This window comes from Schistocerca piceifrons, chromosome 2 (genome assembly GCF_021461385.2).
Source record: "Schistocerca piceifrons isolate TAMUIC-IGC-003096 chromosome 2, iqSchPice1.1, whole genome shotgun sequence".
In the NCBI taxonomy this organism is placed as follows: domain Eukaryota; kingdom Metazoa; phylum Arthropoda; class Insecta; order Orthoptera; family Acrididae; genus Schistocerca; species Schistocerca piceifrons.
In genome coordinates this window covers 250029777-250055433 of record NC_060139.1, presented here as the reverse complement: position 1 = coordinate 250055433, position 25657 = coordinate 250029777, and the positions used below count along the sequence as shown (strand labels likewise).

Here is a 25657-nt window from a genome sequence, read left to right as displayed (position 1 = left end):
AATTTCAGTTCCTGTCTCATTCACTAGGGACTGGACGCTAACTTGGTTCCCCTAACAGCCTTATACATATGTCCAGAATTTCTTTTGGTTCTGTGATAGATCACTTGACAATATTCTGCTACAGTAGTCATTGAAGGAATCATGCATTGCTCTGATGGCAACCAAATGTGTTTCATTCAGCATCTCTCTGTCTGTAGCCTATGTTTTATTTTACACTATTATGCAGCAATCTCTGTTTCTTTAGAAGTTTCTTACAGTGACTGTGTACCATGGAGGTTCCCTTCCATTATGAACTGTTCTACTGGGTATGTATCTGTCCAGTGCATGGTCAACTATTCTTTTAAATGTGATCCAGAGTTCCTCTATGTGCTCCTGCACTGTGCTGAGAGTTTCAAGTTCCACATTGATATAAGACGCTATTTTTTATGTAGTTTACTGTACGAAATTCCAGAACTTTCTCCACAAAATGTTTCTGTGCTTCTCTGTTACTTATTGTGCATGTTATCCTTTGAAATAGTCTCCTCCACAATTGATACACTACTCCCAATGCTGTTCCCACTTCCGGAAGCAGTCTTGGTATGCCTCTTTCTGGATAGCACAAAGTGCCATCTGAGAATTTTCTTTCCATCTCGTCCATCGTTGCAAATCTTCACCTTTTCAACAGTGGTTTCAGCTTTTAGCCAGGTCTGAAGAATGCAGAGGATGAGGCAGCACAGTGTTTTCATTTATTGTGCATTAGTCACGCACCAAAAGTTCACCTTTTCAACAATGGTTTCAGCTTTTAGCCAGGTCTGAAGAATGCAGAGGATGAGGCAGCACAGTGTTTTCATTTATTGTGCATTAGTCATGCAACAAAAGGGATGAACATGTGGGTGGGTTATTGTGTTTCAAGAGCCATGAATTGTCTCACCACATTTCAGGCATTTCCTTCTCACATTTTCCTGCAGGCATTGCAACACATGCCAGTGGTAGCATCAATTGACAGTCTGTCCCTGTGGCATGAATTCATGATGAACTAATTCTTCAAAGTCAAAGAAAACTTGAGCTGACCTGGCGAGATTTTTTGGTCTTGGAGAACTTTCTCTGACCCATTGTGAAGACTGAACCTTGATCTCAACATCATAACCATAGATCTATATCTCTTCATCAGTTATGATTCTCTTAAGGAATATCTTGTTCTCATTTATATAATCCAAAAGCTCTCCACAGGTTGCGAGGCAAAGGTTTTTCAGTCTTGACTCGTGAGCCACGTGACGAACGTAGGGGCAACATGATGCATTCCAAGATGCTGTGTCAGGACTTCATAACATGATCCAACTGAAATGTTACATTCTTCTGCAATCTCTTGGAAGTCAATTTTGATTGGCACACACAATTTCATTGATATCCTGACATGAGCACTGTCAGTAAACATCAAAGGACATCCTGAATAAGGGTCAACCTTAACTTTCATCTGACCATTTTTAAATCATGTGAACCATTTGTTACACTGAGTACAGCTTAAGCACTCATCACCGTAGACTCCCTGCATCATTTGGTGTGTCTCTGTAAGGGTTTCTTGAGTTTCACATAAAATGTAATCCAGGCACATTGCTCCTCTAACTCTGTCATTTTGAAGTTTGCAAACTGTTGACACAATGTTCTACTCATATACACAATGTAACACTCAATACAGCACTGAACAATAACTATCAGACATGCAATAATGAAACTTCCAGCAGATACACATTAAACACAGGTGTCCAGCAGATACACATTAAACACAGGTGGGTGCAGGGATGCCAACTGCACTTCATTCCAACACCCCATTGGCGCAAAATTATCACAACCATTTCATGGTCACTGATACCAGTTTTGATGTGGACATCCTCAATGATATCAGATCTATATGTTGCCATTAAATCCAACATATTTCCATCATGAGTTGGGTTCCTAACTATCTGTTACAGGTAGTTTTCAGAGGAGGCATTTAGTAAAGGTTCACAGGATGTCTTGCCACACCCGCCACTAACAAAACTAATTTTCCCAATTAATTGGTGGATGATTAAAGTCTCCACTAACAATTATAGTATGATTGGGGAACTTGATATGAGGTTTTCTCTAAAGTTTTTGGTTACATTGGGAGATGAGTCTGGTGGGCAACAGAAGGATCCAATTATCATTTTATGCCCATCCCCGATACTGAGTCTTGCCAAACAGTCTCACATGCAGCTTCAATTTTTAGCTCAGTGGATTTGATTTTCTTGTCTACTGTGACAAATACACCACTAACATTTCCCATTTGCCTATTTTTACCATATACACTTAAATTTTCCCCAAAAATCTCACAACTACCAATTTCAAGTTTCAGCCAGCTTTCTGCACCTAGTATTATGTGAGCTTCACTGCTTTTCATGAATGACTCAAACTCTGGCACTTTGTTGTTGTTTGCTTTGGCAATTTACCATCAGGATTTTAATACTCTGACCTGTGCAAGGCATTTCTTTCAATCTTACCCTGATATTTCAGAGTGTCCTACAGCTATCATTATCTGGACCGTATGGATAGTCAAGTAATCCAAAACCCCTAGTGTGCACCCCAAACATAGTCAGCTATCTGAGTAGCAGCCTCTAATGTGTAGTGTACACCTTACCCATTTAGCTTAGGTTGTCATAGAACTTTTGATGTGTCTGGTTCAGTCCTTGCACTTGTCTCAGAACCAAAGGGAACAATGTGGCAAGTTGTGAACTTCATTGAACCTTCACGTGCAAGGCTGTTCTCAACCTATTCTGGCAGTCACTGGAATGACCCCCTCAGAGCCCAGCCAGCTTTCACCATTTGTTCCAGCGGGCACCACAGTCTGCAGTTTCACCCTGTTCTGTCAGTGGTTGCTAGAGTAGCCTCTTCAAACATGCTGAATGAGGCCCCCAGACATACACACAGAGTGCACCTAGTGTCCTGTCCCTTGCTGCCATTTTCCTAAGGGGTACCATCATTCACTGTATGTTTAAACTGCTAATGATTAATAGACCCTTACCCTTTTGCATTTTCCTCCTTCTGATTCCAGACAAAACCAATTTCCCCAAAATGAGTGAATCAATCCCACTGGCTAAGTTTCAGTTTCAGTGAAAGGCAGCACCTCAAACTTGTTGGTTAGGGGGTCAGTACAACACCCTGAGTCCTGCCTCGTCCTCGTCCACCCTCTACCGGACGCCTAGGTCTACTATTGACACGCCAGTTTCAGTCAAGTGGATGAGTAATGACAGATCCTGTGCTTTCTGCAGAGGGGACAGGATTTACAGGAGAGGATAGCCCTTGAGGTACCACTTATATAGGTATCACAGATACATGGCTCTCCGGAGCTCTTCCAACACATCAATTTGTAGCAGCTGCCAGTCATTTGACAGTAGTCAGAGCGATTTCCAGCTGCTTATGGACATCAACCAATTCATCCCATGTTCGAGAACAACATTCACAATGGGGCTGGATTATGGCTCGTGCAGTGCATTACAAGGCAGTGAACAAATAACTTTAAATTAAGCTCACTGATTTTTAATCTGTTAAGCTAAATATTTGCTAATTCCCTATAAGAATTGAAGCAAATACACAACACGAGATATCTATCAGGGCAACACAAAAACCTGTGGTAAATCTTACTGGTTTCTTAAAACATTTTGATGTTAATTATAGTTGTCAGCAAACTCAAAAACAGAGTTAGTTAATGATTAATGCAGATAATATATAGGGCTACTCTTCTTTAGGGGAAAACTCAATGTAATGTAAGATCTTAGTTAGAAAATCTAATACAGCAACTAAATCACAAATGCCGATTTGCTACAAACGAAAGCTTCTCTAAATCTGGAAAAAAAATTATTTCAGAGGAAACAATCTTTTTATAAATGTAAATAAAAGCACATATATGCAAATACATGTAGACAAAACACCTGATGTGAGCAACATTACTGTCAATCTTGGAGACTTGGAACTAAAAGAGACAGAAAATTATAAATTCCTGGGTTTGGCAGTGGATAACTATTTGACATGGGGGAAGCATATAAATAATATTTGTCGTATAAAGTGAGTTCAAGTATATTTCTAATGAGAAAAATGTTACAGACAATAAACACACAAATGCTGCTAACAATGTATTAATGGACTAGCTCATTCACAAATTTCATATGGTATCCCACTCTTGTGAAATTCTGGAAATACGCACATAAAAAGAGTACTAAAGCTACAAAAAAAGGCTGTAAGATGCATAACAAAATTACCTCCAAGAGATTCCTCCAGAAGTAAATTCAGGGAGCTAAACATATTAACAGTAGTGTCACTACACATATAGGAAACAATTATTTATGTAAAAAGTAACTATGCTGCATTCTTAAACAGAGATACCCATAACTATAACACAAGAAAAAAAACTGATAATGATATTGAAGTAAATCAGTTCAAATTAATTGACAAAGAGCCTATAAAATCAGAATGCCCTCTATACAGAAGATTTCCAAATTAAAATGTCATTTCATTCAAATTTGTCCATACAGTGTAAAAGCATACCTCAAAGCAAAAAATTAATGTAATGGTTATTATGTAACTGTGCAAATATGTAAAAAACTTTCAGACAGGATAAAGTGACTTTTGTAATTATGTATGTATATCAACATTTTTTTTGGATGTTTGTATTTTAGACTCTCTTTTAGAAAAAATCAGTCATTTTACTGATGTATGCATGTAGTTATGAATTTTTGAAATTTGCAGTTCATCAAACTTGCTGTAAATCATCTGTAAACCAGTTCAATACCAATGTGCAGAATTGTCCACAGACATACATAAATAAATGAAAATAGGCACATGAATTCTATCAATTTTTTGCAGTCAGATGTTAGATTATTTCCTTTATTATTATTGTTATTTCTTTCCTTTCTCAGACGTTATGTCTGGTTAAAAATGGAAAGTGATGTGGACCTTGATCAAGCTTGACTTCCTTTTACTGTACGGTATATGTTACACTGCATTTATGAACTTTTGGGTAATTGAAGATGTATCAATAATTACAGATTTCTGTAGTTGTATATATACGTTTGGATGTAGCTGTATTGCATTGATGTACTGGTGGATATTGTGTGGTATGACTCCTGTAGTTGATAGTATAATTGGTATAATGTCAACTTTATCCTGATGCCACATGTCCTTGACTACCTCGGCCAGTTGGATGTATTTTTCAATTTTTTCTCCTGTTTTCTTCTGTATATTTGTTGTATTGGGTATGGATATTTCGATTAGTTGTGTTAATTTCTTCTTTTTATTGGTGAGTATGATGTCAGGTTTGTTATGTGGTGTTGTTTTATCTGTTATAATGGTTTTGATCCAGTATAATTTGTATTCATCATTCTCCAGTACATTTTGTGGTGCATACTTGTATGTGGGAAGATGTTGTTTCATTAGTTTATGTTGTATGGCAAGTTGTTGATGTATTATTTTTGCTACATTGTCATGTCTTTTGGTGTATTTTGTATTTGCTAGTATTGTACATCCGCTTGTGATGTGATCTACTGTTTCTATTTATTGTTTGCAAAGCCTGCATTTATATGTTGTGGTATTGGGAGCTTTAATAATATGCTTGCTGTAATATCTGGTGCTTATTGTTTGATCCTGTATTGCAATCATGAATCCTTCCATCTCACTGTATATATTGCCTTTTCTTAGCCGTGTGCTGGATGCATCGTGATCGATGTGTGGCTGTGTTAGAAGATACGGGTGCTTGCCATGTAGTGTTTTCTTTTTCCAATTTACTTTCTTTGTATCTGTTGATGTTATGTGATCTAAAGGGTTGTAGAAGTGGTTATGAAATTGCAATGGTGCAGCCGATGTATTTATATGAGTGATTGCTTTGTGTATTTTGCTAGTTTCTGCTCATTCTATAAAGAATTTTCTTAAATTGTCTACCTGTCCATAATGTAGGTTTTTTATGTCGATAAATCCCCTTCCTCCTTCCTTTCTGCTTAATGTGAATCTTTCTGTTGCTGAATGTATGTGATGTATTCTATATTTGTGCCATTGTGATCATGTAAGTGTATTGAGTGCTTCTAGTTCTGTGTTACTCCATTTCACTACTCCAAATGAATATGTCAATATTGGTATAGCGTAAGTATTTATAGCTTTTGTCTTGTTTCTTGCTGTCAGTTCTGTTTTCAGTATTTTTGTCAGTCTTTGTCTATATTTTTCTTTTAGGTCTTCTTTAATATTTGTATTATCTATTCCTATTTTTTGCCTGTATCCTAGATATTTATAGGCATCTGTTTTTTCCATCGCTTCTATGCAGTAGCTGTGGTTATCCAATAAGTTAACTTCTTGTTTAGTGTGTTTTCCCTTGACTATGCTATTTTTCTTACATTTGTCTGTTGTGAAAGCCATATTTATATCATTGCTGAATACTTCTGTTATCTTTAGTAATTGGTTGAGTTGTTGATTTGTTTCTGCCAGTAGTTTTAGATCATCCATGTATAGCAAATGTGTGATTTTATGTTGATATGTTCCAGTTATATTATATCCATAATTTGTATTATTTAGCATGTTGGATAGTGGGTTCAGAGAAAGGCAGAACCAGAAAGGACTTAATGAGTCTCCTTGGTATATTATACCTTAATCTGTATTGGCTGTGATGTGATATTATTTGAATTTATTTGGATGTTAGGTGTGGTTTTCCAATTTTTCATTACTATGTTTAGGAACTGTATCAATTTAGGATCTACTTTGTATATTTCCAATATCTGTAGTAACCATGAGTGGGGTACACTATCAAAAGCTTTTTGGTAATCAATGTATGTGTAGTGCAGCAACCTTTGTTTAGTTTTAGCTTGATATGTCACCTCTGCATCTATTATCAGTTGCTCTTTACATCCTCTTGCTCGTTTGCAACAGCCTTTTTGTTCTTCATTTATAATTTTGTTCTGTGTTGTATGTGTCATTAATTTCTGTGTAATGACAGAAGTTAATATTTTGTATATTGTTGGTAGGCATGTTATGGGGCGATATTTTGCTGGGTTTGTTGTGTCTGCTTGATCTTTAGGTTTCAGATAAGTTATTCCTTGTGTAAGTGTATCAGGGACTCTGTATGGGTCTGCGATGTGACTGTTAAATAATTTAGTTAGATGTGAATGTGTTGAGGTGAACTTCTTTAACCAGAAATTTGCTATTTTATCTTTTCCAGGGGCTTTCCAATTGTGCGTAGAATTAATTGCTCGGGTGACTTCATGTTGCAAAATTATCACTTCAGGCATTTGTGGTATCATCTTGAATGTGTCTGTTTCTGCTTGTATCCACTGTGCATGTCTGTTATGTTGTACCGAGTTTGACCATATGTTGCTCCAGAAGTGTTCCATGTCTGTTAAGTTTGGTGGATTGTCTATTTTAATGTGTGTGTTATCTATTGTCTAATAAAATTTCTTTTGGTTTGTGTTGAATGTTTGGTTTTGTTTCCTTCTATTTTCACTTTTTTTGTATCTTCTAAGTCATTTGGCCACTGCTTGTAATTTCTGCTTCTTTTCATCTAATTGGTCTATCACTTCTTGTTGTGAGATTTTACCTAACCTTTTTCATTTTTTGTCTGATATTTCATTTCTTATAAATTGTGTTAGCTGTCCCATGTCTTTTCTCAGTTTTTCTATTCTGATCTGTAGCCTGTGTTGCCATGCTGGTTTTGTGGGTTTGTTCTGTGTGTTGGTCGGTTCTGATCTCTGCCTAGCGTGTACATTTAGTGTACTGAGTGCTCCTATATAAACCAGTAGTTGTAACTCTTCCATAGTTGTATTTTCATTTATTTTGTTGTGTATGATTGTGTTGATAGTTGTTATTGTTGTTTTGACTTGTGGGTTATTTGTGGGTCTATGCAAGAATGGTCTAATATCTGTATTTGTGTCTTTGTATTCTATATATGTCAGCTGAAATTTTTCTTCTATACCCAACATGTGTGTCACTTCGTGTTCTATTTGTGCTTGTTCTGGTGGCTGTCTTAAGATTTTGTTTTCCTCTGATTGTTTAATTGATGCTTGTTGTTCTTTGTTTGTTTGCTCTGGGATGTTTGAATCCATTACTGTATTTTCTTCTCCTTCTGATTGCATGTTATTTTGTTCCAACATTTGTTGTACTTGTTGTTTGATGTTTTCTAATTCTGACTGGGGTATCTTGTTACTTTTGATTATTACACGGATCTGATCAGCTAGTCATTGTTCTGTTAAAAAATTTTACTTCTGGGTATCTGGTAATAAATGTTATTTATACTTGTGATCTCTATCCAGCTGTGTTGGTTCCTAAGTTTGTTGCTTGGTAATAACAGAACATGAGGTGTCGGTTAACTTCATCTGACCATCTCATCCTCTGTCTTTGTTTTCCTTCTAGAGTGGTTGCAGGAAGCATATCCTGCAAAACACCTCTATTTGGATTTAAATCATTTTCCGTGTGGCTAGCAGTGTCGTTACCATTGTGGATGGGCATAGGGTTCAAGCATCCTCCCTGACCATGACAGCGCTTGTCTGAGGCTTCATTAGTTCTGTCCTGAACCAAGTAATCACACTAAAAGGGGGGTTAGCCCTATTAGTGGTTTGTTCTTTTCGTCGCCTTTTACGACTGGCAGAACATACCGGAGGCCTATTCTTTTCCCGGGCCTTCACGGGGTTTATTATTATTATTATTATTATTATTATTATTATTATTATTTCTTTCCTTTCTCAGATGTTATGTCTGGTTAAAAATGGAAAGTGACGCAGACCTTGATCAAGCGTGACTTCCTTTTAACTTTACGGTATATGTTACATTGCATTTAGGAACTGTGGGTTATTGAACATGTATCAGTAATTAAGATTTCTGTAGTTGTATATAATAATAATAATAATTATTATTATTGATTATTATTATTACTATTATTAAATTTCAGGCTACCAATAGTGCAGGGAGGAACTATATCATTTTTGGTTCCTACACTTGCTATTTTGAGCCTTCCAACATGGAAGTGTCCGTCAGAAGAATTCATTACTTCTTTGAGTCCTGATGAACGGCAAGAACTTTGGCAAGTTCGAATGAGAGAGCTTTCTGGTGCAATAGCAGTATCAGCCTTGGTACAAGTTTTTATTGGTTATTTTGGTAAGTTATGTTTTTTATAAATGAAAAAATGTTTTTTTTGTTATATTTTTGTCTCTGTGTGTTGTATATTGAAAGATTTAAATTTGAGATAATAACTAGTTTCATTCACAGACCTAACTTACTACCAACAGTAACACTTTAATACAGTAGCTGCTCCCAGCCTAAGATTCAATGGATGAATGAACCTGACTTACAAGTAATATGTTCTACACTAAATGCTCGTTCTATTGGGAAACATTGTCTGAGGTGAACTTGCAGCCATATATGGGTAGAATAAATACTTAATAGGTGATGTTAAACCATGACCACACACACAGAGTGACCTTCAGTGTAAGTGGACAACCCCCCCCCCCCCTGCCCTCCCCCCCACACTATCAAGTGCCAAAGGTCTCCTCAGACGGTGGATGAGTGCATAGGGCATAGGGCACCCTCTTTCTATTGGAGTGGAAATCTGCCTCTAAAGGAGGAGCAGCCACTAGATGTCCAGTGGCATAACGATCAAGAAGGCAAGTGGAGACCACCTGATTAAAATCCAATGATTGCAACATGAAAAGGCAAGAAATGAAAAATGTCATGCTGCGCAATACGAGTAATTATCAGCATCAGTTTAAGTCCGGGCCAAACAATGTGATATGTGTGACCTGAAGCACAGAAGTGAATGATCAGGCCCTGCATGGTCAATTTACTACTGGTCAACTGAAGACAGACTAATTTCACAAATGTAAAGCAATAACTACATGGAATGTCAGTGGGTTACTTCAGAAAGGGAAACTTCACACTGTGGAACAAGAATTACAGAAGTATCAAAGTGACAGCTTTGGCTTGTCAGAAAGTCACTGGAAAGGCTGTGGACATTTTGAAATGGAGAATCATGTCTTATACTTTGCCAGGGCAGATGCTACTGGTCAGAATGGAATCACATTTCTTGTCAACCAGCATACGGCCCAATGTGTTGAGACATACAGATCCATCAACAAGAGAATATTGATGTTCATCCTCAACACCAAACCTTATAAATTATGTCTTATCCAGGTAAATCTACCCACCATTGTTTTGGATGACCAAGAAATGGAAGACTTCTATGCAAACAAAGAAGACACCATTACAGCCCTACAATAATGGGGAATTATGATTATTTTGAGATATTTCAATATGACCGTCAGAACCACTTAAATGGAAAACCACTTGTGAGAGATTGTGAGGCAATATGGCCTCAGATTACACAATGAATGATGCAACTGATTGCTACTGTTCGCAACAGACAACAACTTTTCCATAATGAACACCTTGTTTAAACATGACAAACATCATTTCTTTATGCGGACCTCCCCAAATGGACATTACAAGAACCACATTGACTAATCCTTGTTGAAAAGAGATGGAAACCTCTTTCCACAGAGTCAAAACAAAACCTAGTGCTGAATGAAGATATGATCACTGTCTACTGTGGCCCTACCTGAAAATTAAGTTGAGTAAACCACTGACTAAAATAAAGTCAAAAAGGCTGAAAACCCCTGATCCAATAATCTTCCAAGAAGTACTTTGAAGCACTGGACCACCTGACCTAGAGGGAAACTGTGACATAACTGGGATGAGGGCCAGAAAATGGGTCACAGATGCAGTAAACAAGATCACAAAAATGCAAAGATTAATATCACAGTGAAGCAACAACACTAGATGTTGAACTAAGCTTTGGCTCTGATTGGAAGATAACTTAACATCCAACTCACAGATCCAGAACAACAAGAACAACTTATGAAAAACATGAATAACAGAATTAAACATGCTTGCAGGAAAGACAAGAATAACAATATTAAGGAAATTTGCCTAGAGCTAGAGGCACATGTAATGGAGAATGACAGTTCACAACTATACAACAAGTTGAAATACTTGGTGAGGGAGCTTTCAGCCAGGACACAGATTATCAAAGATGACCAAGGGAATATCGTCACAGACACAAAAGGCATTGCCAAAGTATGGAGAGATTACTGTGGCAAGCTGTTCACTGAATACTGCAACCAATGTCAAGGTAAGAGAACACGACAGACACTGAACTAGCAACCCTTAGAGAAGAAGTAGATCATGCACTGGGGCACCAGACCAGGAGACAATTGTTACTGAAATCCTAAAAAGCATGGGTAACCTGGGTGTGGACATCCTGCATAGGCTGTGTCAGAAGATCTGGATGTCTGGAAACTGGCCAGACAAATCATGCCACTCCATTTTCATAACACTCTTCAAGAAAAGTGCACCACTTGACTGTGAGAACTATCAAATGATAGTCCTATTCTCCCATACCAGTGAAATCGAGCTCACTATATTGAATGAGAGGCTGAAGATCATCTTACTTTCACAAATGTCAGATGAACAAACTGAGTTTATTCCAGGCAATGGAACCCCTTGAACAGATCATCCTTGTTGTTACTGATGTCAAAGGGACATTTTTTTAGATTAGAATCAGCATTCAGGCACCTGGTCTTGAAAGAAGCAAAAATAGCAGAATGGTCCCACAGAATGCTTAAGAATGCACAAAAAGTATGGTTAGCTTACGAGGTCTGTTCAAAAAATTCCAGTACATTCAAAATTTTGTGCCAATGGTGTGTTGGAGCAAAATGCAGTTGTCATCCCTGCACATGCCAGTGTTTAATTTGTAACTGCTGAAAGTTTCATTTTTGTAAGCCTGTTAGTTATTGCTCAGTGCTATTTTGGGTAGAACGTTGTCTCTCACTGTTTACGAATTTCAAGATTGCAGAGTTAGACAAGCAATGCATCAGTATTACATTTTGTGTGGAGCTCAAGAAGCGCTTTACAGAGACACACCAAATGATGCAGGAAGCCTATGGTGATGAGTACTTAAGCCATACTTGGTGTTACAAATGGATCACATAGTTTAAAAATGGCCAGACAGAAGTCAAAGATGGCACTTGTTCAGGATGCCCTTTGACGTCTACCGATGATGCTCATGTCAAGAAATTCAATGAAATTGTGCATGCCAGTCACAGACTGACTGTCTGAGAGATTGCAGAAGAATATAATATTTCAGCTGGATCATGTCATGAAATCCTGATTCAGTATCTTGGAGCGCATTGTGCTGCCACCAAATTCATACCACAGTTCATGAATCAAGACCAAAAAGACCTTCACCTCGCAATCTGTGAAGAGATTTTAGATCAGACAAATGAGAATGAGATGTTCCATAAGAGAATCGTAACTGATAATGAGATTTGGATTTATGGTTATGATGTTGAGACCAAGGTTCAATCCTCACAATGGGTCAGGAAAGGTTCTCCAAGACCGAGAAAAGCACACTGGGTTAGGTCAAATGTCAAAGCCACGCTGATAGTTTCCTTTGACTTTGAAGGATAAGTTCATCATGAATGTGTGCCAAAAGAACAAACTGTTAATCAATGGTATTATTAGGACTTGTTGTGGCACCTGTGAGAAAGAAATGACCTGAAATGTGGTGAGACAATTCATGGCTCTTGCATCACAATAATGCACCCACACATTTACCCCTGTTGATGCGTGACTATTGCATAAAAAACTAAATCTCTGTGCTGCCTCATCCTCCATACTCTCCAGACCTGACCCCTGCAGACTTTTATTTTCAAGGGTGAAAACCCCATTCAAAGGACAAAGATTTGCAATGAAAGCCAAGGTAAAAGAAAACTTGCAGATGGCACTTTGCATGATCCAGCGAGAGGCATACCAAGACTGCTTCCAGAAGTCAGAACACCTTTTAGTTATTGATACACAGTTCCAAATGCTAAGCATAGAAAAATTTTATGGACAGAGTTTCAGAATTTTCTGAACAGGTCTCATATTTCATCAAAATATTAGAGGATTGAGTAATAAGGTAGAAGAGCTTTCTGTCTATTTGGAAAATTTAGAGAGTTCTGAAAAAATAGACATCATGTGCCTGTCTGAGCACTACATGATCACATGGATAGAAAAAGTTACATATGAAAGATTACACTATTGCAGCTTACTCATACAGAACTAACATAGCGAAAGGAGGAATTGTTACGTGTATTAAGACAGAACACAAGTTCAAAAAAATTTGAGACAAGAAGATTTTTTAGTGATTGACACATATAAATGTGCGCTTGTGAATTACTACTAAAAAACAGTTCACTTGTAATTGTAACTATACACAGATCATCACTGGGAAATTTTGAACTATTATGAGCAATCTGGATTCCTTACTGTGCTACCTGTCAGCAGCAAGCAGTGGGTAGTCTGTGGTGACTTCAGTGTAGATTTTCGAAAGAATTCTGATAAGCAAAATGATCTGTAAACCTTATTTGGCTCCTACAATTTGTTGTCAGTAATTAAATTTCCAACAAGGATGGATAAAGACAATAGGGGCCTAATAGATAATGTCTTATTTGATGAAGCTCAAGGAAAGAAAATAACTGTTTACCCAGGAACAAATGTCCTCTCTGATCATGATGCACATTTAATTAGGATAAATAACATAGTGCCTTACAACATGGCTACTAATCATTGGTAATCAGTTAGAATAATTAATTACTCCAGGACAAATGTTTTTAAGAATAGTTTACAGGAGATAACTTGGGATGTAATTAATAGTGAACCAAATTCTAACATAAAATTTCATCTATTACATGATAAATTTACACTATTATTTGAAAATAGCTTTTCACATAAGCTAATAAGAAAGGACACTAAAAGGCCATTAAAAAATAATGGGTCACTAGATGAATTAAGTATCTTGGGAAAGGAAAAGGGAAATGTATCGTTTGGCAAGAACAAGTAGGGACCCTACAGTAGTTGCACACTACAAAAACTACTCAATATTACTAAGAAAGGTTATTAAAAAATCAAGGAACGTGAACATAATGTCAGAAATCAGTACTTCTGGAAACAGACTTAAGGGAGCCAAAACCTCTCAGACAAACAGAAGCTAAACGATGTCAAAGTTAGAGTAAGGAGGGCTATGCGTGAAGCGTTCAGTGAATTCGAAAGTAAAATTCTATGTACCGACTTGACAGAAAATCCTCGGAAGTTCTGGTCTTACGTTAAATCAGTAAGTGGCTCAAAACAGCATATCCAGACACTCCGGGATGATGATGGCATTGAAACAGAGGATGACACGCGTAAAGCTGAAATACTAAACACCTTTTTCCAAAGCTGTTTCACAGAGGAAGACAACACTGCAGTTCCTTCTCTAAATCCTCGCACAAACGAAAAAATGGCTGACATCGAAATAAGTGTCCAAGGAATAGAAAAGCAACTGGAATCACTCAACAGAGGAAAGTCCACTGGACCTGACGGGATACCAATGTGATTCTACACAGAGTACACGAAAGAACTTGCCCCCCTTCTAACAGCCATGTACCGCAAGTCTCTAGAGGAACAGAAGGTTCCAAATGATTGGAAAAGAGCACAGGTAGTCCCAGTCTTCAAGAAGGGTCGTCGAGCAGATGCGCAAAACTATAGACCTATATCTCTGAGGTCAATCTGTTGTAGAATTTTAGAACATGTTTTTTGCTCAAGTATCATGTCGTTTTTGGAAACCCAGAATCTACTATGTAGGAATCAACATGGATTCTGGAAACAGCGATCGTGTGAGACCCAACTCGCTTTATTTGTTCATGAGACCCAGAAAATATTAGATACAGGCTCTCAGGTAGATGCTATTTTTCTTGACTTCCAGAAGGCATTCGATACAGTTCCACACTGTCGCCTGATAAACAAAGTAAGAGCCTACGGAATATCAGACCAGCTGTGTGGCTGGATTGAAGAGTTTTTAGCAAACAGAACACAGCATGTTGTTATCAATGGAGAGACGTCCACAGACGTTAAAGTAACCTCTGGCGTGCCACAGGGGAGTGTTATGGGACCATTGCTTTTCACAATATATATAAATCACCTAGTAGATAGTGTCGGAAGTTCCATGCGGCTTTTCGTGGATGATGCTGTAGTATACAGAGAAGTTGCAGCATTAGAAATTTGTAGCGAAATGCAGGAAGATCTGCAGCGGATAGGCACTTGGTGCAGGGAGTGGCAACTGACCCTTAACATAGACAAATGTAATGTATTGCGAATACATAGAAAGAAGGATCCTTTATTGTATGATTATATGATAGTGGAACAAACACTGGTAGCAGTTACTTCTGTAAAATATCTGGGAGTATGCGTGCGGAACGATTTGAAGTGGAATGATCATATAAAATTAATTGTTGGTAAGGCAGGTACCAGGTTGAGATTCATTGGGAGAGTCCTTAGAAAATGTAGTCCATCAACAAAGGAGGTGGCTTACAAAACACTCGTTCGACCTATACTTGAGTATTGCTCATCAGTGTGGGATCCGTACCAGATCAGGTTGATGGAGGAGATAGAGAAGATCCAAAGAAGAGTGGCACGTTTTGTCACAGGGTTATTTGGTAACCGTGATAGCGTTACGGAGATGTTTAACAAACTCAAGTGGCAGACTCTGCAAGAGAGGCGCTCTGCATCGTGGTGTAGCTTGCTCGCCAGGTTTCGAGAGGGTGCGTTTCTGGATGAGGTATCGAATATATTGCTTCCCCCTACTTATACCTCCCAAGGAGATCATGAATGTAAAATTAGAGAGATTAGAGTACGCACGGAGGCTTTCAGACAGTTGTTCTTCCCGCAAACCATATGCGACTGGAACAGGAAAGGGAGGTAATGACAGTGGCACGTAAAGTGCTCTCCGGCACACACCGTTGGGTGGCTTGCGGAGTATAAATGTAGATGTAGATGTAGATGTAGATGTAGAATGTAGTGAAATGAGAGACAGAACAATCAGCCACAGAAGAAGACAACATCTCTATTGAACTGAATGCAAGTGCTCTAAATGATGTGTCACAGATAGCAGATGAATTAATAATCATTTCTCAAACATAGTAGGAAGCATAGGGACAAAAAGTTCAAGAGCAAAATCACAGCAGTATGTCGAAAATGTAATCCTCATGCAATTCAGTCATATGAATGTATCACCAACTTTTCCTTCTGAAATTAAGAAAATGATCTCTCAAAAATAAAACCTCATCAGGTTTTGATGGTGTTTCGAATAGAGTACTAAAGATTGGTTCCCATGTAATAATCTCACTCTTATGTGAAATGTGTAATTTATCTCTAAATCAAGGCATTTTTCCAGAATATCCCTCTTTAAGTATGGCGAGAAGAAAGATGTCAATAATTACTGATCTCTTTCACTCCTGACACCAGTCTCCAAAATTTTGACAGGATGATGTATTCTAGAATAGTATCTCAACTTAGCAACAATAGTAACCTTAGAAAATCACATTTTGGGTTTCAGAAGTGTTGCTCTGCCGAGAACGCCATTTACATGTTCACTCTCCAGATTTCACAAGCATTAAATAATAAAATGGCACTGGTTAGTATTTTCTGTGACATCTCAAATGCATTTGACTATGTGAATCACAGTATTCTCCTAAATATATTGATATTTTGTGGGATTGATGGCGTAGCCATCCAACAGATACTGTCATATCTAACCAAAAGAATACAAAAAGTTGTACTTAGTAGTTAAAGCAATATAGTCCAGGGACATAATTCTGACTCGGAAGAAATCACGTATGGGATTCCCCATGGTTCAACCTTAGGTCCACTACTGGTCCTCATATATGTAAACAATCTTCTGTCTAATATACAACAATTAGCACTTTTTGCAGGTGACACTAGTATTGTAATCAATCCAAGTATATGTACAGAAACAGATAAAATGGTAAATAAAATTCTTAAAAGTATCAGTGACTGATTTTCTGTGAATGGTCTCACCCTTAATTTAAAAAAGACACAACATATTCAGTTCTGCATATCAAGGGGTACTACACCAATGATAAATGTAACACATGATGAAGAAATAAGAAATAGGGTGGAAACTTCAGAATTCCTAGGGGTACAGAGAGGTGAGAATTTAAATTGGAAAAACACATTTTGGAACTCCTAAAACAACTTAGTTCAGGCACATTTGTGCTTAGAATCATTAAAAACCTTGGATGAAGACAAATTGGTAAGTTTATATATTTTGCATGTTTTCATTTGATAATGTCATATGGAATAATGTTCTGGGTTAACTCATCCTGAAAAAAGAAACTCTTCATTGCACAAAAAAGTGTTGTAAGAATAATATGTGATGCTCACTCATGATTGTCTTGCAGATATCTGTTTAAGGAATTGAGCATTCTGATTACTTGTTCACAGTATATTTACTCCCACATGAAGTTTGTGGTAAATAATCCACTACAGTTCAAAAAGGACAATGATATACATAATTACAATGTCAGAAGGAAAAATGACATTCATTACTCCACATAAGGTCATCTTTAGCACAAAATAGGGTGCACAATGCTGCAACAAAAATTTTTGATCACTTAGCCAGTGATGAAATGATATGATATAAAATGCCTGGCAGACAGCAAAGAAAAATTGGAAAACAAACTGAGTAGCTTCTACTTGACAACTCTTGTATTCGATAGAACATTTCTGTTACTGTGATGCCTAAAAGGTGGCAGGTAGGAATTACTAATTCACATCTCTATATCTTTTTTCATATTGTAATAAAAAAATGAAAATAAAAAAACTTAGAAATGTTCGGAATGTAACTGTACAAATTAATTTACAACATGAATGCAAAATGTCTCATTCCACATCATTACAATCTATCATGTAAAATGATTCATGGAACACGTAACTAACTAGCTAACTAACTAATCTTAAAGCTCTCCACCCCTCCTCTTCCCTGGATCTCCCAGTCTCCCCCTTCACTGTGTCCCACATTGTTTTCATTTTTCGGCTGATACAATCGGCTGATGTAATGACAACTAAAAGATGTGGCAGTAAAATGGGTTATTTTAAACCTCTACCAGCAATTCAAATTTATTTGTAGTGATATAAAAGAAATACAATATGAATTTACAATGTTTGCAATTTGAAATGCCTATCACTTGAAAATGACACCACATTGGTGGCCACCATTTTGCTTCACAAACTGGAATTTGATTAATTTCCTCTCATGTTTGATCCTGCAATTGCTGGATGGTGTGTGGTTTGTTCTCACCAGAAGATCTGAGGTTTTTAATGACCCTGAATTAAGAAATCACTCACTGAAAGGTCAGGGAATCTTGCGAGGCTAGAAAATGTCCCAGTTCTTGGAGATGAGATGACTGGGAAAGCTGGTTTAATATGTGAACATAAGAGTAACAATATTGTTGCAATTGTCTTCAAAAACAGAAGGCCCTGTGATTCCAAATGATGATACACTGCAGCAGTTCCTTCTACACTGCTGAAGAGTATTTTCACAGAAACTCTTAAAATTAGTGTGTTAGGTTATAGTATAATTAATATTAGTATTACAATACTACAAAGACTTGTTAAGTTAATTCATTTTATTGTGCTGTACTTAAATAAAATATACACCAATGACATCTTTCTGCATCCCAGAAATGTCTCTGTAAGGAGTCCATGAAATAAAATTCACATAACATAATGTAATTTGTGCTCGAAAAGCCTTCAGTTTAGTCTCTCACACAGTTAATGAAAAAGCTATGGCTTCACAGAAACCTACTGTTTATTTAATTATATTTTTCAGATTTTTTCCTCTAGTACCTCGTATTTAACATTTACATGAGAATTATGGTTACTGTTAAAGGATAGATTATTATGTACTACAAAACGTTATATATATATGCAAGAAGGAATGAGTTTGGTTTTAGAAGCAGAGTGTATTTTATTGTTCTTTACACTGCAGGCACATCTTACTGTGGTAACTATTTGTCTTTTTCTTTAAGTTTTACGGTTCCTTGTTTACTCACATTCTTGTCATTATAAATTTTCCTAACTGTGTCTGCCTACTTGGCTGAGTGGTAACATGCTTGGATCCCATGCAGCAAGCCCGTGTTTGATTGCCGGCCGGGTTGGAGATTTTCTCCCCTCATGGACTGGGTGTTGTGTTGTCCTCATCATCATTTCATCCTCATCACTGGTACGCAAGTCACCCAATGTGGCATCGATTGAAGTAAGACTTGCACTGGGCGGTCGAACTTCCCCGGATGGGGCCTCCCAGCCAACAATGCCACACGCTCATTTCAATTTTTTCTTAACTGTGTATGAAATAAATCAATTAAACCAAATATTGCTTGCTCATTGTATCAGTATTATCGAATAATGGATGACTACTATAAAATAGTGAACACTGGAAAACTGAAAAGCATAGACACCCCAGGAAAGGTGCAAGGCCAAATTGTGACTTTGTGTCAAAATGCCAAATGGGTTCAGATAAAGATGCAGTTGTTACAGCTGCAAGAAGATCAACAAAACAAAATAGATTACCTTCCAGTTCAAATCAGGTCATGAAAGGACACAAAATTATCTCAGCAAATGATGGGACAAGCTGAAAATAAGACAAGCAACTTGCTCAATGAGTCTAACACAGTTTGTTACCCACAAACGAAAATGCAGATTCCAAAGTTTCTGCTGGAAAAGCCATAGTTGTGGTTCAGTGTTTGACTTGACATTTATGCAAAATAACATTATGAATGCCTGCATGAATTTTGCTGTAGCGGTCAACAATGTAGATGCCCAGGCAGTGGCAATGATCTCAGGTATTATATTGAATCTACTTGCAGAGCAACAATACCTCCATTTGAAGAAAATTCTAGTTAGCTGAACATGCAAATTGTTACATAAAACTGCAGCAGCTATTACAGAGTGAGCATGTTGGTGACACAATGCTGTGGGAGTTCTGGTATCACTCAAAGAGCATTGTTGGAGAATAGGCAATATGTAATGTGACACCACATCATGTATGGTTGATGCAGCTGCCATTACTGGAAAAAACAGCAGTGGCAGCTTGTGGGAGAAGTGACATCAACTCGGTACTTACAGTAATGGACAAGGTGTATGTGAATACAGATAAGACGGCATGTCTGTAATGACGCAAGCAGCCAGTGATTGTCAGCTTGGGGGAATCAGCAGTTATTCAGAAGAAGTAGCAAATAAATGTTACGGATCAGCTTAGAAGTTTAAAATTCCAAGCAGACTCAGCGCTGACGGTTGATGAGTGGACCTATACCAGACAAAATGAAAAAGACAGGCATCCATCATTTCAGAAGAAGGAAGCAGACTGACAAATAGCACAAGAGAAGCAATGCAACCTGGTGTGCTGATATCACAGGCATTTTGGTGACTGAGTCACAAGATTCATGTCTTCATGTGCATACTCAAATGGGCTTAGTGGCCTGTAGTAGGTGCAACAAGCAACAAAATTCCACAAGAGCACCAAGTTCTAATTAAAGGAAACAACATGGGTCCTGAAAGCAATATCAAGCACATAAGAGAATTTAATCAATGCACAGCATTCAAGATTGAGCAAATAATTAATGCCAGCTTGGCCATACATGCAGAGAATCAGTCATGCCCTTACATTATCAAGCTGGTTGTATCTGAGGAACAAAAGCAAAACATTGCTATCTGATTGACTTGTGTTCTGATGTAAGCATGCTACCAGTCAGACAGGATACAAACACAATTGTAGCCCTGCCTATCCATATAGTGGCAGCCAATAATTCGCCCATAACAGTGTATGGTGATTGCAAAGTGGAAGTTGACCTGGGTTTCAGCAGTGGAAGTTCTTGTTCTCAAATGTATTTGAACTAACATTAGGAGTGAACTTTTTAGTCATTAAAGGCTGTACATAAATCTCAGTGCAATGCAATTTACAGTGGACAGTGAAATCATTACAGGTACTATAGGCAGAGGTTCTACAAATACTACCTTCTCGCCCTATAACTTGTACGGGAGACCAGACAGGAAGCTGATAGCCAACCAGGTAAAGTGCAAAAATCACAGTGCATCATATTAAAAAAGCAACTGGCCAACTAGTTTCTCAATGGCCAAGAAGATTGGTATCTTACCATTTCACTCCAGCAAAAGCAGAGTTTGAACAGATGATGCAAGCTGGCACTATACACAGACTGGACAGTCCTTGGGCACCTCCATAGCATTTGCTAAAAAAGAAAGACAGCACTTGGAGGCCCTGTGAAGATAAAATGCATGTACCATACCAGACCCTTAACATAAAAACTAAACTAAACTCCGTCCGAACAGGCCATGAAGATCCAACTGTACCGACCGGCTGCCGTATCATCCTCAACAGTGCTGAACTTCAGTGATCTGATGGGAACCGGTGTTACCATTGCAGTAAGACTGTTGTCAGACCCCTAACATAAGGGGTTACACAATATACTAGTTGGAGCTATGATCTTCAGCATGATCAATTGCAGAAAGGCTTACAATCAGATACCAACAGCAGAAGATAACATACCCAAGACTGCAATAATAACACTGTTTGTTCTTTTAAAATATCTATGTATGCCATTTGGTTTAAGAAAATGCCACCTAGACATGATAGAGCTTCGTAGTCAAGGTGATAGTTTCTGTTTCTTTTATCTGATGAACTATCTCTCTCTAAAAAAAGATAAAGTTTGTTTTAGCTACATTATGAATGAATTGGGAAACATAGCCATTTAGAAATTTGAAATCAATTGCAATCTGGCACTGTCTTCTATTTAACCTCTGCTTGCATAAATCATAATGTATGTAATTTTTGGCCACATTAACAGTGACCAGTGCAATTGTAATCTCATTATTTGCTACTCTACCAATCTTGTCTATGTAACCTATCTGATTATGTCAACAATTTGGAAGTTCAATGTACAAGTAACGCCATTTATTCCTGTTAAATGTAAAATGGGCAATGTTACCAAATGATGCCAGTTCAACTGTAATGATAAAATGATTATTGTAAAGTGACTAGATCTCGATAATTTTGTCAGCAGCTAAAATACTGGGCAGTTTGTTAATGGTGACTCATTAGATTTAACTTCTTTTGAAATACTGCTGATGGCAAAAGGAAACAAAGTGTTACAAATGATGAATGCTAGAATATGGAATAATCATATTATTATTCAGCACACACTTAATTGCACAATAAGTGAGACAATGGTCCTAGCATGTGCAATTATAACTATCATCATTCAGCTTCATATTCTAGAAGAAAAGGCAAGACAAAGTTGGCCATGTTATTTCATTTTTAACAATCTAATTACAGAAAGAAGATTGAAATAGCGTTAAACTGATGCTATTGTAATGAAGATTGGGTCTCTGGAATTGTTGTACAGCTTAGCAAAAATTTATAACTTTATACATGATGTTAGACTGCTGTATACTTTGATATAAAAATGATATTAGATAACCAAATATATATTTCACTGGATTATATCTAGATATTTTTGCAAATGGCAGTATTGCAGGAGGTACACCTCAGAGCACTGTTCAGCAGGACACACAAGTATGGTGTACTAATAAATGAAGAAAACTGTGTTTTGCACCAGAAGCAGGTAGTATTCCTCAAGCAAACAGTTTTGGCAGAGAGAAGATCAGGGTCATTAAGGATATTCCATGCCAATTAGATTCCCAGAAATTATGAAGATGCCTTGAAATCATTAATTTGTGTCAGCAACACCTACAGGACCAGCAGAGATTGAAGCACTGCTGACAGCAGGACTGTCAGATGATATCAGCACTCAGTCTGAGATGTGCCATAAGCAATAGTGGTAGACAGTAGCCAACAGGCTATCAGGACAGCTCTTCGCCATTATGTCAAAAAGGAATTGGAAACACTTGGGTTTTCTCTCCTATAAACTCATGGAAGCTCAGACCAAATGGAGTGCATACGATGAAGAGCTGTTACCCATACATAAAGCTGTGCAGCATATCTGCCCTTACATGGAGGTCAGACCATTCGTAATATATACAGATCACAAATCAGTCACATTTTCTTTTAGCAAATTCAAGTATGGGTGTTCTCTATGACAATTTTCTCACTATAATAATTTAGCAGTTTACAACAGACATGTGGCACATAAAAGGGGCATAAATTGTGCAAGCTGATTCTTTTTCAAGAACTGGTGCTATCTTGTGTACTGTTACTTGTAGGGGACTCAGTGGAGTGAAGGCTATGGGTAAGCAGCTGCAAGAATGTATACAGAACAATTCAACTGCTCTTCTGCTAAGCAACAGGGTGGTGATTCTTCTGGAAAACCTGAAATTCTCAGGGAATTATATTTTACCTGGAAAAAATCAGGGAAATCTCAGGGGTTTTCATGAATTTCATAAAATCTCAGGAATTACGTGTTTTGAACCATGCATAGAAATTTGGTTTTATTGAGTTTTATAAATCACAAATTTCTGAATGCTTAATATATCAAAGTTTGTTAATCTTATGACTATTATTCCACATAAATTACCAGTATTTAATAACTGCAATTAAACTACTGTTTATGAGTAGTATATCTCACTGGAGAGGAAAGAACCCTCCCCCCCCCCCCCTCCAACTGACCATTAATTTATCAGGAGCTTCTTGACACCATCTTCCTCTCCACACCTGGAATTCTCAGATTTTTCTTTCGCCCCAAGTTTGTGTAGCAGTTAGTTAGTGCAGTTGTTGGTACTGAGGACATTATTTGATGTGATGTTCCCAGACCTACCCCAATACCCTTTGTGCCTGGAACACTATGAAAAACAGTTTTCGACAGTATCCATAACCTCATTCACCCTAGAACAAAAGCAATCATCAAGCTGATGACAGAGAGGTTAGTTTGGCCTGGTATAAAGAAAACTGTTGTCAATGGCGAGAACGTGCATAGTGTGACAACCTTATAAAATGCTCAGACGAGTACATAAGTCACTGGGAGAATTCCCAGAGACGACAAGGCATTTCTCCCACATCCCTTTAGATAACATTGGTCCACTAGTGCCACCAGAAGGGTATTGCTATATATTTACCATGGCCAATAGACACATTTGGTGGGCAGAGGCAATTCCAATTAGTGATATCTCAGCAGAGACAACAGCAAGAGACTTTTTAACAGCATGGGTATCCCATTTTGGCTGTCCAGCTGAGGCCATAATGGATCAGGGATGTCAATTCAAGTTGATACTCTCCCTTAAGCTTTCCAAGTAATGCAGTTTCCAATGCCAACTAACAACCAGATACCACCCAGCAAGCAATGGGATGGTGGAGCACTGGTGCAGAACCTTAAAAACTGCACTTACAAGTCATGGAAACAGGCGAACCTCTGTATTGCCACTGGTTTTACTGGGCCAGTGCACAACATGTAAGCCAGATCTCAGAGCATTGACAGCAGTTATAGTTTATGGAGAAACATTACAGCTACCATCAGAGTTTCTTTAGCTACCAGTCAAGACAGAACTGCCATATTTACTGTAGCACATCAAAGTCAAAATATCTAAGTATGACCTTCATCAGCATCCTCCCATGGGGAGCACCAAGACCTTAAAACACCCTTTTACATAATGTTAAGAAATGATGCCCTGTTCCACCATACTCTGGGCTGTCCAGAATTTTATAGCATGATAATGTGTAAAGACAAGCTGCTGATGGTGCCACACAAATCTGGCATATTTGCTAACACTGGGCACTCCAGTAGAATAATAGGAAACCAAGGACTCTGCATCGGCAACTTCAAGTCAGACTGGTGGTAAGACTGGGCATACAATCTGAAGTCTCATCCTCACTGCAGATAACAAACCTGCAAGAAATCCTGGAGATGCCAGCAGTCTACACCTGAGCAGGCTGACAAGTGCATTATGAGTACCCTCACCTTCCAGAGGCTCCAATGTACCGCAGTGGGCTTCAGATTAAGATCCAAAGATTATTTTATCTTTTTTTTGGAATGCAAGTGTAGCTTATTGTCATATTTTCTCTTTGCCTTTACGTTTTACAGTTCCTTGAGTACTCATGTTCTTATCAAGTTGTGTTTTCCAATAGTGTGAAACAAATCAGTTAAATCAAATATCACTGACTCATTGGATCAATATTATTGATAATTTATGATTACTATTGATAATTCATTGTTAATGCATGAAATTGAAACAGTTCATAAAATTTGATTCTCAATATTAATACATTACTAGGCTTACTATAAATCTGTGAATGGTTTCCTCCATTTTGCAGAACATGGTATGTATTTTACTTTTAGGAAGAAAAAGATAGGACCCATCAGATCTTTGGTCAACTAAGGCAATAATTTTGTGCTAATACTGTTCACTAATTATGCTTTGCATAACGTGATTTTTAATTTTTTAAATTTTAAGTGTGGTGTTCTGCTTGTCAATTAATTTGAGTCTTAACTATTTCAGGCATAATTGGTGTTATCCTCAAATATGTTACACCTCTCACCATTGTACCAACAGTCTCATTAGTTGGTTTGTCCCTCTTTGAGAATGCTGCTGATGCAGCATCACAACACTGGGGAATATCTATGGGGTAAGACATTAACCAGCACTTTTTTTTCTATACAGTGCTCTGAATATTCTTGATGTTGGTTTCTTCTTGTCATTAGTCAGTTCAAGATCTTGGAATCTCTCCTTAATTTTTTAGGGATAACATTTTAACTCTGGGATAGAAAGCTAACACTCACAGATGAGAATGTTATCTTTCAAA

The 25657-nt window shown here is 37.7% G+C and overlaps 1 protein-coding gene across 2 annotated transcripts in view; it reads left to right on the top strand.

The window, feature by feature from the left end:
- Positions 1-25657, top strand: part of LOC124776583 (solute carrier family 23 member 1) — a 219389-nt gene that overhangs the window by 148930 nt on the left and 44802 nt on the right. For both annotated transcript variants that reach the window (XM_047251634.1, XM_047251635.1), the window contains exons 4-5: positions 8912-9117; positions 25354-25480. In XM_047251634.1, coding sequence (XP_047107590.1) covers positions 8912-9117; positions 25354-25480 — 333 coding nt within the window. The remainder of the gene's footprint in view (positions 1-8911; positions 9118-25353; positions 25481-25657) is intronic.